General features: G+C 47.6%; 1 protein-coding gene across 1 annotated transcript in view; it reads left to right on the forward strand.

Moving 5' to 3' along the window:
* CDC25B (cell division cycle 25B) overlaps positions 1 to 12,486 on the forward strand; it is a 57,924-nt gene that overhangs the window by 17,430 nt on the left and 28,008 nt on the right. Inside the window, exon 2 of the mRNA XM_067468427.1 lies at positions 8,906 to 9,030. Coding sequence (XP_067324528.1) covers positions 8,906 to 9,030 — 125 coding nt within the window. The remainder of the gene's footprint in view (positions 1 to 8,905; positions 9,031 to 12,486) is intronic.

The following is a 12,486-nucleotide window of genomic DNA, read 5'->3' on the forward strand; positions in this document are numbered from 1 at the left end:
AGGGCTCTGTAGCGCCGTGTTGAGCTTGCATTAGAGGGCTGAACTACAACTCCCAGGGCTCCGTAGCGCCGTGTTGAGCTTGCATTAGAGGGCTGAACTACAACTCCCGGGGCTCCGTAGCGCCGTGTTGAGCTTGCATTAGAGGGCTGAACTACAACTCCCAGGGCTCCGTAGCAAAACCCTTCATCCATCTGTTCTGGACGCTTGAACCTTCAGGAGTTGCAGTTTTGCAAGGTCTGAAGCCTTCTCTGCCAGAGGGGTCCCGGATCTCCATAGCGCCGTGTTGAGCTTGCATTAGAGGGCCAAAGTACAACTCCCAGGGCTCCGTAGCGCCGTGTTGAGCTTGCATTAGAGGGCTGAACTACAACTCCCAGGGCTCCGTAGCGCCGTGTTGAGCTTGCATTAGAGGGCTGAACTACAACTCCCAGGGCTCCGTAGCGCCATGTTGAGCTTGCATTAGAGGGCTGAACTACAACTCCCAGGGCTCCGTAGCGCCATGTTGAGCTTGCATTTTGAGGGCTGAACTACAACTCCCGGGGCTCCGTAGCGCCATGTTGAGCTTGCATTAGAGGGCTGAACTACAACTCCCAGGGCTCCGTAGCGCCGTGTTGAGCTTGCATTAGAGGGCTGAACTACAACTCCCGGGGCTCCGTAGCGCCGTGTTGAGCTTGCATTAGAGGGCTGAACTACAACTCCCAGGGCTCCGTAGCAAAACCCTTCATCCATCTGTTCTGGACGCTTGAACCTTCAGGAGTTGCAGTTTTGCAAGGTCTGAAGCCTTCTCTGCCAGAGGGGTCCCGGATCTCCATAGCGCTGTGTTAAGCTTGCATTAGAGGGCCAAAGTACAACTCCCAGGGCTCTGTAGCGCCGTGTTGAGCTTGCATTAGAGGGCCAAAGTACAACTCCCAGGGCTCTGTAGCGCCGTGTTGAGCTTGCATTAGAGGGCCAAAGTACAACTCCCAGGGCTCTGTAGCGCCGTGTTGAGCTTGCATTAGAGGGCTGAACTACAACTCCCAGGGCTCCGTAGCGCCGTGTTGAGCTTGCATTTTGAGTGCTGAACTACAACTCCCGGGGCTCCGTAGCACTCTGTTAAGCTTGCATTAGAGGGCCAAACTACAGGTCCCGGGACTCCGTAGCATCATGTTAAGCTTGCGTTAAAGTGCAGAACTACAACTCCCAGGGCTCTGTAACACCATGTTGAGCTTGCATTAGAGTACCGAACTGCAAGTCCCAGGGCTCCGTAGTGCTGTATTAAGCCTGCCTTAGAGGGCCGAACTACAACTCCCGGGGCTCCGTAGCACTGTGTTAAGCTTGCATTAGAGAAAGCCACAGCCAAAGAAGGCCGGCGCCTTCAAGATCCAGGCCCGGGTCCCTGATCCTTGCTTGCCTTGACTTGCAAGCAGTGCCATGGACATCATTGCAGTTTAGTTAATTTCAATTTCTTTTTAGTGAACCTCCAGGAGATTGGCTAAGTAGAGCTCATGTTATAATGGTTAGGGGTAATTTTACTGTTTAAGTGCTTGTGCAATTCTGAGTTGATGTTATAATTAGTTGTTTGATGTTGGTTTGCTTTGGGGAATGGGTGGGTTGCTCACGTAGTCATGTTTGTACCTGTCTTGAATTTTTTGTGTTTATTATGGGTTGGAATCCCTCCTGAGTCCCTTAAGGGAGATAGGGCGGAGTACAAATAAAGTCTTACTATTAATATTATTATTATTATATACTAGCCGTCCCCTGCCATGCATTGTTGTGGCCCAGTCTGTGTATATGTGTTTTCTCAGTGTGTATACATTTGTGTATACATGTGTGTTTGCATATATATGTGTGTGTGTGTGGTTTTGTGCATGTGTTGCAATGTGTTTTTTGGCTTTTTAAGTCTCTTCTGCTGTGTTTTCCGGTGTTTTTATGAGTTATGGTCACTCGTTGGCCTGTTAGCTGTGTTGTGTCCAAATTTGTTGTTAATTCGCACAGTGGTTTTTGAATTATGTTAATCCCACGAGTGAACATTACTTTTTTATTTATAAACTAGCCGTCCCCTACCATACGTTGCTGTGGCCCAGTCTCTGTATATGTGTTTTGTGTGTGTATATGTGTGTGTGTGTATGTATATATATATGGGTGTATATATATGTGCGTGCATATATTTGTGTATTTATATGTGTACATACATATTGTATATATCTGTGTATGTATGTATGTTTATATGTATATACGTATGTGTGCATGTGTATGTATCTGTATCTGTATGTGTGTATATTTATGCATATATATACATGAATGTGTGCATGTGTATATGTATATGAGTGTATGTGTATTTGTATAAATGGTGTATTTTTCGGGTATTTGTCTGGTCTGCTGGAGTTTTTTAGGAGTGATGGACACTTGTTGGACTGTTAGGTGTCTTGTGTCTAAATTTTGTATCAATTCGTCCAGTGGTTTTTAAGTTACTTTAATCCCACAAACGGACATTGCATTTTTATTTATATACCAGCCATCCCTTGCCATGTGTTGCTATGGCCCAGTCTGTATATATGTGTGTGTGTGTGTATTTCTGTATATGTGTATATATGTGCATTTGTGTTTATATATGTGGTTTTGCATATGTGTTGTAATGTGTTTTTCATTTTTTGGCTTTTTAAGTCTTTTCTGTGTTTTTCAGTGATGGTCACTCGTTGGCCTGATAGGCATCTTGTGTCCAAATTTGGTGTCAATTCGTCCCGTGGTTTTTGAATTATGTTAATCCCACAAACAAACATTACATTTTTATTTATATAGACAAATATTTGGAGGTGCAAAGGCAGAGGATTAGAATCCTAGAGTTGGAAGAGACCTGGTGGGCCATCCAGCCCAACCCCCTGCTAAGGAGCAGGAAAATCTCATTCAAAACTCCCTCAGCAGATGGCCAACCTGCCTCTGTTAGCACATGCTGCAGGCCATATTTCCTAGCAAGTGGGTGGCAAAGCCTCCTCTGCATTCCTGGCCCACGAAAGCTCTATCAGAGCCGCGGTATGGCAGGGCACGAACTCTGCAAACAGAAAACTTGGGTTTCCTCGAAGCAAGCTCCCACTTTTGCCTTTTCGGGGCCTTCTGGGCCTCAGCTTGCTTGCTTCCTTCCTTCTTTGTTCTCTGCTCCTGTTTGAGCCTCTCTTTCAGGAGAAGAGGCCTCTTTGGGGGCTGATGCCGCTGCTTTCCCACAACGTGATCCGGCAGCTTGAAGGCTTGCAGAACCGGCACGGAAAAGCTCGTTGCCAAAGCCAAAGAGGGGTTGGCATTCCTTGCGTGCGGCTGGCTGGAGGGAGGAGCGCTCTGCCCTTTTCCCAGGAAGGAGAAGCAAGGCTTGGTAGAAGGAACCGGCTTTTTAAAAATAATGACGGGGTGCCCATCCCTGGCCGTTGAGTGGAGTGCCTTTTTAAACAGGCAGCAACTGCACGCTTCCTTCCTTCCTTCTTTGTAGCTTCTGGGCCGTGCGTTGTGCCATCTTGCTTTCCACATCTTTCTCATCCACAGCTCTGTTCAAGTCTTTGCAAATTAATCATCATAATAAACTTTATTTAATACCCCGGGGCGGCTTACATGAGTACATGAGGCCAAGCCCAACAGCATATAATAATAATAATAATAATAATAATAATAATAATAATAATCTTTATTTATACCCCCCACCATCTCCCCAATGGGGACTCGGGGCGGCTTACATGAGGCCAAGCCCAACAGCATATAATAATAATAATAATAATAATAATAATAATAATAATAATAAGGCGAACAAACTGAAATTAAATCCAGACAAGACAGAGGTACTCCTGGTCAGTCGCAAGGCCAAGCAGGGCATAGGGTTACAGCCTGTGCTGGATGGGGTCGCACTCCCCTTGAAGGCGCAGGTTCGCAGCTTGGGTGTGATCCTGGATTCATCGTTGAGCCTGGATCCCCAGGTTTCGGCGGTGTCCAGGGGAGCATTTGCACAGCTCAGGCTCGTGCGCCAGCTGCGCCCGTACCTTGGGAAGTCTGACTTGGCCACGGTGGTACACGCTCTGGTCACATCCCGCCTTGACTACTGCAACGCTCTCTACGTGGGGCTGCCCTTAAAGACGGCCCGGAAGCTTCAGCTAGTCCAGCGCGCGGCAGCCATGTTGTTAACAGGAGCAGGACGCAGGGAGCATACAACGCCCTTGTTGTTCCAGCTCCACTGGCTGCCGATTTGCTCAATTTAAGGTGCTGGTACTATCCTACAAAGCCCTAAACGGTTCCGGCCCAAAATACCTTGCAGACCGCATCTCGGCCTATGAGCCCACGAGGACCTTGAGATCATCCGGGGAGGCCCTTCTCTCGGTCCCGTCTGCCTCACAGGCACGTCTGGCGGGGACGAGAGAAAGGGTCTTCTCGGTGGTGGCCCCCCGGCTGTGGAACTCCCTCCCTGCTGACATCAGACAGGCGCCCTCCCTTATGACATTCCGCAAGAGACTAAAGACATGGCTCTTCGAGATGGCATTCAACTGAGTGCTATGTTACTGGAAATGACAACCGGAATGGATTACGACTACGAGACTGATTATGATTCCACGATAAGACGGAGCGGATTATTTTAGTGTAGTTAGATGTTGTGTATTAGTGACATGTTAGTTTTGTTGTCTTGATTTCTTTGTAAATTGTCTTTTATGTACTGTACACCGCCACGAGTCGCCCTAGGGCTGAGAGCGGCGGTTAATAAATGCAATAAATAAATAAATAAATAAATAAATCTTTATTTATACCCTGCCACCATCTCCCCAATGGGAACATCACATGCATTGGGTGAGTTGATAGTCTTAAACATTTTTAAAGCGCAGAACAGAATCGTACAGGTTAACTACAGAGTGGAAACTGAGCACAATTGTTCCCAAGGCATGCTGGTACACCACACATGCGCTTGTTGTAGTATGCACGCAAACTACTGGTGTCTACAATGAAACGGACCTTACTTAAAAAATACCCCTCATGTGTGTGTGTGTTTGTGTGTGTGTGTATATATATATATATATATGGCTGAAGTTACACTTTGAAATGTACCTGTTCCAACTTGTGTACGAATTGACTTAAGAACAAAGTCCATAACTTGGGGACTGCCTGTATTAATTCCAAGGAGGCTTCTCGGGTGCTGGACGAGTGCCTGGCCGCTGTGTCGATCTGGATGAGGAAGAACAAGCTGATGATCAATCCCGACAAGACCGAGGTCCTCCTGGTCGATTGTAAACCGGATCGGGGTATAGGGTGGCAACCTGTGTTGGACGGGGTTACACTCCCCCTGAAGCCACAGGTCCGCAGTCTGGGTGTCCTCTTGGATTCTTCGCTTACACTTGAGGCTCAGGTGTCGGCGGTATCCGGGAGGGCCTTTGCACAACTGAGACTTGTGCGCCAGCTGCGACCGTACCTCGTGAAGGCTGATCTGGCCGGGGTGGTCCACGCCTTGGTCACCTCTAGAATGGATTACTGCAATGCGCTCTACGTGGGGCTGCCCTTGAAGACGGCTCGGAAACTTCAATTGGTCCAGCGGGCAGCAGCCAGGATGTTAACCGGGGCCCATTATCAAGAGAGGTCTACCCCTCTGTTTAGGGAGCTCCACTGGCTGCCATTTATTTTCCGAGCCCAATTCAAGGTGCAGGTGCTCACCTACAAAGCCCTGAACGGTTTGGGACCACCCTACCTGCGTGACCGCATCACCATCTACGAACCCACACGCTCGCTCCGATCATCTGGGGAGGCCCTGCTCGTGATCCCACCCACGTCACAAGCGCGCTTTGTGGGGACACGGGACAGGGCCTTCTCTGTGGCGGCCCCCCAACTTTGGAATGCCCTTCCAAAAGATCTCTGACAGGCCCCTACTTTAGCAGTTTTCAGAAGGAACCTAAAAACCTGGCTGTTCCGATGTGCCTTCTCAGATTAGGAATCCCCATCCCAAGTCCTAGAAGCACTTTAGCACAACCGAGGTTTCTGCACACCGCACCTTTTAATCCATGTTCCTCCTGCCATGTACCCCATTGCGCCGGCCGAACCAGTTTTAATTATGTCTTGATGTAGTTATTGTTGTTATTTTGCTTAATTGTTTTGATTTGCTTGTTTACTATTGTGTTATGTTCTGTTGTATTGTGTTTTGAGGCTCCTGGCCTGTGTAAGCCGCATCGAGTCCTGCGGGAGATGCTAGCGGGGTACAAATAAAGTTAATAATAATAATAATAATAATAATAGGTCGAAAGGTGTCCTGATTAATTGCCGCTTGTGATTGCAACTCCTTCCCAGGCTGCAAAAGAGTCCGGGTTCAATCCCATCTCGTTTAATGGACAAGAGTGAGGCTGAGGCTGTTCTTCCTTTCCTTGGGACCTTTCCTTTCCATTCCCTCCATCTTGGGCTTGAATGTCACCCAACCCAACTTCCTCTTGGAGGAAGAACAATTTGTGCAGTTGTGCAGAGCAGCGGAAATGCGTGCCGCGAGGTGGCCAGGTTTTGTTGTTTTAATCTGGGCTGCATTTCTTCCCTCCATTTTTCAAATGGCCCACGCCCTGAATATCCACAGTTAATCATCAAGCCTTTCTCTCCTGGCTCCCTCTCCACCTGGTGACCAGGTGGGTGCTCCCTTGCACAGAATTAGTGCAAAAGTCACCTCCGGGCTGATATGAGCAGGGTAGAAATAATGCAAATGAATAAATAATGCAAATAATAGTGGCTTGGCTGCAAAGAGCCTTTGTTTCTCCTCCTAGGTACAGAACAGGCCTGGCCCCACTTTGGCCCTCCCTCCAGGTGTTTTGGATTTCCCCTCCCACAATTTCTAACAGCTGGAAGGGAGTTGCAGTCCAAAACACCTGGAGGGAGGGCCAAAGTGGGCCCAGGCCTGGCTTCAAATAGTGTGGTTGTGCAGGTCTTCAAGCCGTTCCCCATTTCACACAAATGCCTACGCCTTGCCCATTGGTCACTTGCACCATTGTGTTTGTAGAGCAGTGTTTCTCAACCTGGAGGTCAGAACCTCAGGTGGGGGGGGGGGGGGGTTGTGAGGGTTCACCAAAGACCATCAGACAACACAGTCTTTTCTGGTGGTCCTTTGTGGGAAGTTTGGCCCAATTCTATCATTGCTGAACTTCAGAAAGCTCTTTGATTGGAGGTGAACTATAAATTCTTCAACTACAACTCCCAAATGTCAAGGTCTAATTTCCCAAACTCCGCAAGTGTTCACATTTGGGCATATTGAGTATTCATGCCAAGTTTGGTCCAGATTCATCATTGTTTGAGTCCACAGTGCTTTCTAGATGGAGGTGAACTACAACTCCCAAACTCAAAACCCACCAAACCCTTCCAGTATTTTCTGTTGGTCATGGGAGTTCTTCATTGTTTGAGTCCACAGTGCTTTCTAGATGGAGGTGAACTACAACTCCCAAACTCAAAACCCACCAAACCCTTCCAGTATTTTCTGTTGGTCATGGGAGTTCTGTGTGCCAAGTTTGGTCCAGATCCATCATTGTTTGAGTCCACAGTGCTCTCTGGATATAGGTGAACTACAACTCCCAAACTCAAGGTCAGTGCCCATGAAAACCTTCCAGTATTGTGTGTTGTTCATGGGAGTTCTGTGTGCCAAGTTTGGCCCAATTCTATCGTTAGTGGAGTTCGGGATGTTCTTTGATTGTAGGTGAACTGTAAATCCCAGCAACTACAACTCCCAAATGTCAATGTCTATTTCCCCCCAAATCTCCATCTATTTTCATATTTGGGCATATTGGGTATTCATGCCAGGTTTGGTCCAAATCCATCACTGTTTGGGTCCACAGTGCTTTCTAGATGGAGGTGAACTACAACTCCCAAACGCAAGGTCAATACCCACCAAACGCTTCCAGGATTTTCTGTTGGTCGTTGGGATTCTGTGTGGGAAGTTTGGCCCAATTTTCACATTGGTGGGGTTCAGAATACTATTTGGTTTTATGTGAACTATAAATCCCAGCAACTGCAACTCCCAAATGTCAAGGTCTATTTCCCTCACACTCCACCAATGTTCACATTTGTGCATATTGAGTATCCGTGCCAAGTTTGGTCCAAATCCATCATTGTTTTGGAGTCCACAGTGCTCTCTGGATGGAGGTGAACTACAACTCCCAAACTCAAGTTCAATGCCCATGAAAACCTTCCAGTATTGTGTGTTGTTCATGGGAGTTCTGTGTGCCAAGTTTGGTTCAATTCCATTGTTGGTGGAGTTCAGAATGGGCTTTGATGGTAGATGAACTATAAATCCCAGCAACTGCAACTCCCAAATGTCAAGGTCTATTTCCCCCAATCTCAATTTGTGTTCATATTTGGGTATGTGGAATATTTGTGCCAAGTTTGGTCCAGATCCACCTCCGTTTGAGTCCATGGTGCTCTACCTGGATGTAGGTGAACTACAACTCCAAAACTCATGGTCAATACCCACCAAACCCTTCCAATTCGCCATGGGAATTCTGTGTGCCAAGTTTGGTTCAATTCCATTGTTGGTGGAGTTCAGAATGGGCTTGGATGGTAGGTGAACTATAAATCCCAGCAACTGCAACTCCCAAATGTCAAGGTCTATTTCCCCCAATCTCAATTTGTGTTCATATTTGGGCATATGGAATATTTGTGCCAAGTTTGGTCCAGATCCATCTCTGTTTGAGTCCACGGTGCTCTACCTGGACCTAGGTGAACTACAACTCCAAAACTCATGGTCAATGCCCACCAAACCCTGTTTTCTGTTCGTCGTGGGAATTCTGTGTGCCAAGTTTGGTTCAATTCCATTGTTGGTGGAGTTCAGAATGCTCTTTAATTTTACGGTTGGGAGTCACCCCAACACGCGGAACTATATTAAGGGACCACGTCATTAGGAAGGTTGAGTATCATTGTTGTAAGTCTCATGTTCCTTTTCTTGCCTTTCCAGCCAATGTGAGACTCCAAAGCGGAAGAAGCGGCTGGGGACGGACCTCAAGGCGGAGTGGTCCTCCCTGGATTCGGTGTCCTCGGAGTCTTCCCAGGATTCGGCCTACTCGGAGTCCGCCGATTCGGGTGAGTCGTTTGTCCCACGAAAAACTCTCCCTGTGATCCACTCGCCTGTGAGATTTTATTGTATTTTGCAAAGCTAAATTGAGCGTGGTTCTTTGGGTGCTTTCCATGTTGGATGCCTCGACTTGCCTCGCAGAGCAAACAGAAATTCCTGTTACAGACCTTCAGTATATTATTATTATTTATTTACAGTATTTCTATACCGCTTTTCTCACTCCTAGGGGGACTCTAAGTGGTTTACACATAGTTAATGGCAAAATTCAGTGCCTTACAACTACAATTGTAAGACCACACATTACACATAAATCATATTAAACAGTAGGGTTGTTGTAGGTTTTTCCGGGCTCTATGGCCATGTTCTAGAGGCATTTTCTCCTGACGTTTCGCCTACATCCATGGCAAGCATCCTCAGAGGTAGTGAGGTCTGTTGGAACTAGGACAATGGGTTTATATATCTGTGGAATAATGACCAGGGTGGGGCAAAGGACTCTTGTCTGCTGGAGCCAGGTGTGAATGTTTCAACTGACCACCTTCATTAGCATTTGAAGGCCTGGCTGAGCCTGGAGCAAACTTTTGTTGAGTGGTGATGTCCTTGGGTTGTTGTAGGTTTTTCCGGGCTCTATGGCCATGTTCTAGAGGCATTTTCTCCTGACGTTTCGCCTACATCTATGGCAAGCATCCTCAGAGGTAGTGAGGTCTGTTGGAACTAGGAAAATGGGTTCATATATCTGTGGAATAATGACCAAGGTGGGGCAAAGGACTCTTGTCTGCTGGAGCCAGGTGTGAATGTTTCAACTGACCACCTTCATTAGCATTTGAAGGCCTGGCTGAGCCTGGAGCAAACTGTTGTTGAGTGGTGATGTCCTTGGGTTGTTGTAGGTTTTTCCGGGCTCTATGGCCATGTTCTAGAGGCATTTTCTCCTGACGTTTCGCCTACATCTATGGCAAGCATCCTCAGAGGTAGTGAGGTCTGTTGGAACTAGGAAAATGGGTTCATATATCTGTGGAATAATGACCAAGGTGGGGCAAAGGACTCTTGTCTGCTGGAGCCAGGTGTGAATGTTTCAACTGACCACCTTCATTAGCATTTGAAGGCCTGGCTGAGCCTGGAGCAAACTGTTGTTGAGTGGTGATGTCCTTGGGTTGTTGTAGGTTTTTCCGGGCTCTATGGCCATGTTCTAGAGGCATTCTCTCCTGACATTTCGCCTGCATCTATGGCAAGCATCCTCAGAGGTAGTGAGGTCTGTTGGAACTAGGACAATGGGTTCATATATCTGTGGAATAATGACCAGGGTGGGACAAAGGACATATTAAACAGTACATCACCAAGCATCAAAACAATCATTAAAACCATAAAAGAATCTCATCAGTCGAGATTCCCATTCTTGTCCCTCTAAAAAGCTGCATACATCTATTGCAGCGGTTCTCAACCTGGGGGTCGTAACCCCCAGGGGGGTCGTTGGACCATTTTCGGGGGGTCGCGAAGCTGCCTTGGTTGGCCCCGTCCCTTCCAAAATGGCTGCCTTTCAGCCGGGCCCACACACCTTTCCAAACTCGCATGTTTCCATTATGATTCATAAGAGTAGCAAAATTACCGTTATGAAATAGCAACGAAAATATGGTTGGGGGTCACCACAACATGAGGAACTTTATTTAGGGGTCACGGCATTAGAAAGGTTGAGAACCACTGATCTATTATCCGAAGGCCTGGTCCCAGAACCATGATTTTAATTTTTTCTAAAGTTCAGGATCGTGGGAGCAGATCTTATCTCCTTTGGGAGTGTATTCCATAGGCGGGGGGCCACAGTCAAGAAGGCCCTGCTCCTTGTCCCTACTAGCTGCATTTGCGTTGGTGCAGCGGTTCTCAACCTGAGGGTCGCAACCCCCAGGGGGGTCGTTGGACCATTTTCGGGGGTCCAACGGGAGCGAGAGCAGGGCCTCCCCGGATGATCTTAAATTGCGAGATGGGACGTAGGGGTAGATGCGTTTGGACAAGTAAGTTACCATTTCAGAAAATTATATCATTCCTTAGTTTTATCTTTTCACTAATGGCAAAAGAGAGTCATAGCACCAACCTCCAGTAGGAAGAGGACCCCATCTGGTGCCAATGCACGCACACACGCACACACACACACACACACACACACACACACATATATATATATACTAGCTTGGGGACCCGGCGTTGCCCGGGTTATTAGAGAAAGTGGGTAATGGCGGTTCTGTATGCCAAGTTTGGTCTTTATTGGTCTTTGGATAACGGCTGCATTATTTTCAGGAAGTGAGTGAAGGTACTTGAAGTCCCATCATCCATGGCCCCTCCTCCTACAAACAGCAGCAGGATATAGAGTGGGTCATGGGGGCTCTGTGTGCCAAGTTTGGTCTTTATCAGTCATTAGATGAGGGTGGCAGTGGTGTCAGTAAGTGAGTGAAGGTACTGCAAGTCCCATCATGCAAAGTCCATCCCCTTTCAAACTGCAGCAGGATGTAGAGTGGATCATGGGGGCTCTGTGTGCCAAGTGTGGTCTTGATTGGTCATTAGAAGAGGGTTGCAGCAATCTTTGGAAGGGAGTGGAGGTACTTGAAGTCCCATCATCCATGGTCTGTCCTCCTCCAAACTGCAGCAGGATGTAGAGTGGGTCATTGGAGCTCCATGTGGCAAGTTTAGTCTTGATGAGTCATTGGCGAGGGTCTCAGTGGTCTCAGGAAGTGAGCAAAGGTACTGCAAGTCCCATCATCCATCTCCAAATTTTTCCAAACAACACCAGGACGTAAAGTGGGTCATGAGAGGTCTATGTGCCAAGTTTGGTCTTGATCCGTCATTGGATGAGGTTTGCAGAGGTCTCAGAATGTGAGTTAAGGTACTGGAAGTTCCATCATCCATATATATATATATATGGTAATATGGTAATCGTAGTGCTGAGCCAAAACAAAAGGAGGAGCTGAGCCTGGAGCTTCTTATTCAAGGGACGTCACCTGGCTCAATGCGATGAGATCCTGGGATTTGTAGTTTGGTGAGGCATCAGCATCCTTTAGCAGAGAAGACTCCACGCCTTGCAAAACTACAGGTCCTGGGAATCAAGGCAATTCAGCCTGATTCATCCTACCACGGGCAGGGGCCAACTTCAGCCCTCCAGGAGTTGTGGACTACAACTCCCACAATTCCTAACAGCCTCAGGCCCCTTCCTTTTGCCTGCCACTTTTGGACTCTTGCTTGCTGAGGTGTTTCTGCTTAAGCGGCTGAGGGGGAAAAGGAAGGGGCCTGAGGCTGTTAGGAATGGTGGGAGTTGGAGTCCAAAAGTTTTCGTCTGCCCTGGAGCTGTTGCAGTTCAGCCTGTGATTGTGTTTGCCTACCACTTTTGGACTCTTGCTTGCTGAGGTGTTTCTGCTTAAGCGGCTGAGGGGCAAAAGGAAGGGGCCTGAGGCTGTTAGGAATTGTGGGAGTTGGAGTCCAAAAGT

The sequence above is a fragment of the Anolis sagrei genome, chromosome 5 (genome assembly GCF_037176765.1).
Source record: "Anolis sagrei isolate rAnoSag1 chromosome 5, rAnoSag1.mat, whole genome shotgun sequence".
In the NCBI taxonomy this organism is placed as follows: domain Eukaryota; kingdom Metazoa; phylum Chordata; class Lepidosauria; order Squamata; family Dactyloidae; genus Anolis; species Anolis sagrei.